The sequence below is a fragment of the Xiphophorus maculatus genome, chromosome 10 (assembly GCF_002775205.1).
Source record: "Xiphophorus maculatus strain JP 163 A chromosome 10, X_maculatus-5.0-male, whole genome shotgun sequence".
Taxonomy (NCBI): domain Eukaryota; kingdom Metazoa; phylum Chordata; class Actinopteri; order Cyprinodontiformes; family Poeciliidae; genus Xiphophorus; species Xiphophorus maculatus.
Window position 1 is genome coordinate 1,942,285 of NC_036452.1, and position 7,428 is coordinate 1,949,712.

Genomic DNA, 7,428 nt, shown 5'->3' on the forward strand with positions numbered 1-7,428 from the left:
AGAGAAATAAAAATGGGATTTTGACTCAGTGTAATTATGAGATATCTTGAATTGTAACTTTTCAAACTGTGACGTTATTTTAGATAACTTGAAAGACAGTTTGACTCAACAAAATTGGAGCGATATTGAGTTCTGAGAATGTGAATGCAGAAATATTAAGTAAACATTCAGGATTGTCGAAATGCTTTCTCAGATTTCTGGAACATGAATCACTGATAGTCAGACGAAACCGATTTTATGCTAAAACTGCCTGCCATAGAACCAGAGACAGCACAGAGAGAGGGAAGCAGTTATTGAAGCAATCCAACACTAGCGAAGGCAACACTTTAGGCAAGCCACATACGTTGCTATGGTTACCGGCTGCATTTCCCCCAACCAATGATCTCCCTCCAACATATTGGCTTCCCAGAGGCGGAAGCAAAGAAACCAAAGATTTTCCGCCTTCAGAAGATTGAAGGAAGGAGAAAAGGGAGTGGATGGATCTTAAGAGATGCCGTTTTGGGGGGTTTAGCTGTAAACGGCGGTGGGAGATCATCAGTAGGAGGGCGGGGCGGCGGATGGATGAGGAGACGGACGGCGACGTGTTCGTGAGTCGGAGGAGAGCAGAGACCTGCTGAGTGAGGCGGAAACGTTCCCTCAGCGTCAACATTACGTCAGAAACAAATGTTTCACAGCAGACCTGAAACCTGAGGCCGTTGGAAAACATTCAGCGGGTGGGTCAAAGGTCACAACACCTGGAGGAAACTCTGCATGAAGAAATCACACAGACTGAATCTAAAACTAGTAACTTGGAAACTCAGATTCTGAATGAAACTGAACATCTTGGTGCAGAAACTAGTTATATTTACTCTGTTACATTTAATGAGTAACTCTTTTGAAAAGATTTACTTTTACTGTTTACTTCTACTTTAGTAATTTTATTATGAATTATTACTTGAATAAAATTTCTGTATTTTTATTGAAAAACTGATTTGACAACATTTATTTTGTCTGATTTTGTTATTTTTTGATACTTATATGAATTACTGTCATTTTGGTTCTTAAAATACCAAAATTTCCACTTAACTTAAAATTTTGGTCCATCTGATGATGTAATTTTTAAATATTAAATGACAAACAGAAAAGAGTTGGAGGAAGAAAGAAAAGGTTATCCTTCGAGGTCAGACCAAGGTCACAGCGTTCCAGTAAGAAGTTTGGATTTCAACATGGCGACGTCCGTAAACCTGGTTTCTAATACAACTTTGTTTCACGTCTTACTTTTCATAAAAACACTTTTAATTTGAGTTCATGTAACACGGATTTTAGATTCCACTACAGCTTTCAACTGTTTATGTGAGGAGCGGCCATTTTGAAACGCAATGTCAGCCTTAAAAATTGTGACTGGGCGTAGTCGCAGTTTTTCCCAGTTTCCCAATGGATAAATCCGACTTTGGATTTTTTCAACTGGGAAGTCAGAATTTTCCAGTTCCGAGTAGAACTGGAACGCAGCATTTGTGTCTTTTTCAGTAGCATATTTATGTCGGTCATATTTACTTCCTCCAGGCTCCACCTAGTGGCCTGGAGGACTTCCGTTTGGTGGAGTGAGTTTGCAGTGTTTTATATTTGCTGTTTGAGATATTTTTGCATTTTTTCTTGTGGCTGCAGCATTTCAGAACAGCATAAAATGGAGAATAGTCTTCATTCTTATAATACAATCTTGTCTTGGATTTTGTCTTCGTTCATTGCAGCATTTTTTGTTTGCAATGTTTTTTTTTATTGTCAGTTTTTGCTTCTGTTTTCTGTGATTGTTTTCAGTGTTTTTTCTGTTTGTGTGTAAATGTTTGCTTTCGGCCACCACAACCTACTCATACACAAAATACTTCAGCCAGTTAGCTCTTAGGCTAAGTAGAAAAGAAGTCAACAGGTTACTGGGTTCAATGGGCAGACTTACTGGGAGGGCTTGGAACCCATTGGTAACTGCTTGCCGCTCTAGTTTTCATTTATTATTTTGGGGAAAAATTATAATTATATTGCTGTGTTGCAAAGTAAAAGCAACATCTGACTGATTTCTGACAGGTTTCTAAATCTGAAATAGGCAACAACGTCTCACTGTCGGCCTCAGCGGCAGAACTGCAGAGTATTTTGGTCTCAGTGAACTGAAGCTGGAATGATGCTGTGTGTGGAGCAGGCTGTGGTATTTACAGGGTTCACCTTGTTTATACTGGAACAGAAAAACCCTGAGCGCTGTCTCTGCAGCCCTCAGCTCTCGCCAACAACAGGGTCAGTGACTGTAATAATCACAGAGCAGGTTCTGCATGTGTCTGTGCAACAGGAGGGGCCAAAGATCCAAACAACTCCCTCACCTCATGTAAGACGACTGAACAAACTCCTACTTATAGCTTCCACAACCCAAACAATCACAGGGCAACACGTTTTCTCTAAACAGGACAGAGACAGGCAGGAGGATTAAAGACAGGAGAGCTCTCACTGCTCAACATGAACATGTCAAAAACACCCTGAAAACCCAAGATGGGACAGAAATAACCCTGATAAGAACCAAACCAGACACCAGGAGATAGAGATAGTCCCACATCTATTTATGGCAAACTTTAGACGTTTGTCATGTTATCAGCAGTGCTGCAAAGTAAAGAGCAAAATGTGTGAGCTGACAAAGGCCAGAAATACCCTGAGCTCAGCACAGGAACCTCACAGAGAGAGAGAGAGAACAAACTCCGTCATGTGGCGCTTTCAGTCTGCCTCTCTGCTTTCAGCGCCACAATGTGCTTCACAGCAATCGTCCTCCTCTAGACCTGCAGCTCTGGTTTAAAGGACACGTTTCAGAAAGACTTGCACTCCAGGTTGCTACCTTTAACACATAAAATAAGCTTAGACATAAAAACTATCAAGATAAAAACCAATAAGTCCGTCTGCTTCCTGGTTTAGGGCAGCGTTTCTCAAATCTTTTCAGGCAGGCTGTTAAGTTTGTAAATATCTTTTTCTTTTATATACTCATTATTATCTTTAAGAATGGAGAGATTTCTGTTCTTTCTTTAAGTATGTGTTTCTTGGAGTGATGTTTTACAGGAAGCAACAAGTATTCTAAAACTGGGAGCAGATACTAGATGGTCTGCAGCAAGAGTGATAACTGACGTGGCAGAATAAACAATGGATGATTAAGGGTCGAAGTTTATTCACCAGAGACAGAGGAACTGTACGAGACCACGGAAACGCAAGACACCTCATTGTTCTGTGGGATCATCAGTTCCTGCATCATTTCTACAGAAGGAAGTAAACAAGAACTCTGAACATTGCACTCTACATGACGGCAGCTTGTGGGTGCAACATACCTCTGATTCAAGAGAACAGAAGAAACAGCTACTCTATGTGATTAACTCAAGATAATCAAATAGGCTTTGTAACTAGGACCGCCCTAAGGAAATAAAAAGAAAGGGTCAGACAGGAGCTGTTTTAGAGCGGGTAGGAGGTTGCAATTGAAGCATGCTCCTGTCTGTTCTCCTTGCAAGTAAATCTTAAACTCACTTGTCTCTTTCTTCTTTTTATGGGTGCTCAGATTCTTCAAACCTAACACAGGCGACCTCTGACCCCATTAACAAACACTCACAGACCACCTAACTAGAAATTTACCCACACAATTATACAACCTGAAATGAAAACATTAGTGTCTTTACTCATTGTCTTTGTTTGTCCTAATGTAAAGGGTTGCACTGTTTTGGCCACAATGAAACCATGAACACGTTGTTTTGTGATATTTAGATTCAGAAAGTTTTGATTCTAAGCTTTCCAATGACAGAAAACACATGCAAATGAGAAAAGTAGCAATGTTTTAGGGCTATTGATGTGTGTGTGTGTGTGTGTGTGTGTGTGTGTGTGTGTGTGTGTGTGTGTGTGTGTGTGTGTGTGTGTGTGTGTGTGTGTGTGTGCGTGCGTGTGTGTGTTTGTTTGTTATGTATCGTCTGAACCCTCAGAAGACCAATGGACCCTATTGGGACCAAATCCCTGTCCTGATATGGTGTGCCCCCTTGTTTAGGGTTAAAGGTTATGTTTAGGAATAGCCTGGTAGAAACCAGGCCCCTGTCTACGCCACTTGCTTCGTCCAGAGGGAATGGACCTTTGGACCCACGGCTACTGAGAAGCGATTGCTTGCTTGGAGGTTTAAAATGTTACCCAATCACTAACGTTCGGCTTCATAGCGCCATTTTGACGCTATGAAGCTTACCGGAAATCACCTGCACTGTAAACAACCATCCTCCACTGCGATGAGAGAAGTGCTGAGCCAAACAAGATGGCTGCTAATATTTGGAATCGTGACCAACGAGGTCTGAACGGCTTCGGTCACTTCCTCTGCTGCCACTGCTAAAACTACAGGCAGACTACGACACTAAAACAGTGCAGAAAATTAACGTTGTTGTTCACTACTTCTTTTTCTGTTCACTGATCTACAGGAAAAATCCAACTCAAAGGGAGAAATCCCAGAAGAAGCACTGAAGGTAGATGTGAATTGAGTGGAACTACGTAGGAAGGCAAAGGGTTAGGAATATAACAGTGATGGTTATGATTGGTGAAAATGTCTGGGTTAGGCATAAAGGCAGAAACTAAAGTGCATGGAAGTCAATACAACGCCTTAATAAAGGTAGAAATATAAATGTGTGTGTGTGTGTGTGTGTGTGTGTGTGTGTGTGTGTGTGTGTGTGTGTGTGTGTGTGTGTGTGTGTGTGTGTGTGTGTGTGTGTGTGTGTGTGTGTTGTGGTATGCTTCCAGTAAAAGTGAAAGAATAGAAATGTGAAGGGTAGAGCTGCAACAACAAAGCTTTGATCTGGAAAATGTTTTCCTGGGAAAAGGATGAGGAAAAGTGTCCAAGGTTCGGCCAGGCAGCAGATTGTTGGCACATTTTATTTCCTTTTGGTCCAATTAAGCAGACCTTTCTGCAAATCAAAGGCCGCCACATGGAGTCCCATAAATAGACGGAAAAATCCGCCATCACCCTGAGTGATTGATTAGGTTCAGACCTGAGCTTAATAGGACTGCGGTCCGCTCAGCTGTGGCTTTAACAAACTGTCTGTACGAACGTCCTGGCATAAGCAAAATAAAGCCTGCTGATCAATAAAACAAGTAGCAGTTTACAACCTGGAAATAACAGCTTCATGTCTCCGAGTCTCTGCCTCACATCACAACTGATCCTGACACAGATGAGTCAGACTCACTCACGCAGGGCGAAGGGATCCGGATCTGCTCAGCGTCTGGAGCATCACCAGACAGAATCCTCTCAACCCGAGCCAACCCTTATTTTACGAACACAGAAGAAACGATGCTGGTGTGTGCACATCTTCACAGAGTCGCCCCGTGTGTCATGAACACACACACAGCCTGAAATAACGCTGGTGTGTCCGCAATCACATAGAGCCGCAGTCCCTCGGGTCTGTTCAGCATGCTGCTGACGGGTCACTCAGAACCTCTGAACCTCCTGCAGCCGCCCCAATCAATGTCTCCCTCCACGCCAAAATGACCGACCCAATAAATCTGCCAATCAGCCCAAACCCCAACAGGCCCGTTCATTATCCAAGCCAAGAGCAGCACGGCTAAAATCAGGAACATCAAACCCTGCAGAGCTGCAAAAACTCATAAATGTCCCGTTACTGTTTTCCAGAGTCTCTAGCTAAAAATAAACTCGCTTTGGGTCGGGTCGTCTCCACAAGTCCGTCTGGGTTTGTTAATTCTGGACGTGGAAGACCGAAACTAAATCTGACTGCGACGTTAAAAAGGCAGTTTTGGACGGACATTTCCAGAAAACCACAAAACTACAAAACCAGAGAATCAGAAAACTACAAAACCAGAGAATCAGAAAACTACAGAACCAGAGAATCAGAAAACTACAGAACCAGAGAATCAGAAAACTACAGAACCAGAGAATCAGAAAACTACAGAACCAGAGAATCAGAAAACTACAGAACCAGAGAACTAGAGAACCAGATGTAGAGAGGAACGTCGTCAGAAGCTTGCATGTGGTGGAACGACACCAGTAGATCCCCAGCAGATGCGACACCAAACAAAAGTTTTTTTACCTTAAATTTAAAATGCATATATTTTTGTAAACTTCTGTGTTTTTGTATTAATTGCTGCTCTGAGTTTGTTGGTTTTTGTGAGTCTGAAACTCCAGTTAATGATTAATCAATTACTAAATTAGTTGATAATGTATGAATGTGTGTATTGGGGCGCAGACTCTCCATCAGACCGAAACGTTTCAGATCTCTGTAGTGAATAATTTATAATTATTCACAGAAACTTCTTGCAATAAATCAATTAATCTCATGATAAATCAAAACAAGCGCAATAATTTCCATTTGTGTGATTTATTGTTTTTCTCTTTTTACCAAAAGGATGATAAAAGTTTTCAGTTTTTGTTTCGGCCTCAATCAGCAGAGACTTCATCATCATTTTATTTGTCGCTTTATTTATTTGGCATATTTAAAATGTCTTCCAGTTCCAGTGTTAGATGCTCATTAGAATTGAAAGTTTATTGATTTTGAAAATGTGTTTTTGTATTATTATGCCATTATATTATAGTAAAATGGAGTCAAAGCAACAATATTATGGTTTAACTTCCTGGCGCCAGGCCTGGCCAACGTTAACATCCATCAGCCGCCTCATGCTTCCCTTTCATCATCAGTTGAACAGAACCAGCCATGCTGCCCCTCCCACCCCTGCTGCTGGGTCTGACCTTCTGTTCTCCAGGCCATTATGGTTCCACCATCTCACCTCCATCTCATCCAGCTTCGGCTGCCATCAGCCCTCACCACGTCCTCCACGTCTCCGTCCGCGGGTGAGACGGCGAGGCGGACGGCGAGGCGAATGGCGAGCCTGCGTAACCATAGAAACCTCTGCCACACGCCGCAGCATGCTGCTTACCTGCTCTTGTATGAGCTGAAACAGGGAGCTTCTATCCATATACTGGCCAGGGAGGTGAGAGGAGCCGCCGAGGACAAGGGCATAGGGAGCGGCGCGGCGAGGTGGAGGAAGGAGACGCGGTTTGGTAGCAGCTGGTGCCCGAACTGTGGCGTCAGGCCGCTCTGCTGCTGCTGCTGATGATGATGATGATGGAGGAGGAAGCCTGGTGGTGTCTGGGTTTTCCCAAACCAGCACCCACCAATCTCAGAAAGGTCCGAGGGTCTGCTCGGTGTCGGTGCGGTGCGACGCGGACCCAGCTTCAGGCAGACGACAGGCGAAGGCAAGCCAAGGCAGATCCAGGGTTCACTCTGCTCCTCCGCCTCCTCGCTCTCCTCTAGCCCATTGCACTGACTGCTACGTCTCTCGCTCGCCTCTCTCCTCATACACACACTGCGCCGCCTGCATGCCGATGAGGCGGGGGGAGGGAGGAGGTGGCCTCCTTCTTCCAATTGCAGGAGGCGAAGGAGTGGCGAGGGGCTGCGGCTC

At 43.6% G+C, this 7,428-nt stretch overlaps 1 protein-coding gene across 1 annotated transcript in view; it reads right to left on the bottom strand.

The window, feature by feature from the left end:
• Positions 1 to 6,942, bottom strand: part of rhbdl1 (rhomboid like 1) — a 36,616-nt gene extending 29,674 nt beyond the window's left edge. The window contains exon 1 of the mRNA XM_023341597.1: positions 6,904 to 6,942. Coding sequence (XP_023197365.1) covers positions 6,904 to 6,942 — 39 coding nt within the window. The remainder of the gene's footprint in view (positions 1 to 6,903) is intronic.
• Between the last annotated feature and the right edge of the window lie 486 nt (positions 6,943 to 7,428).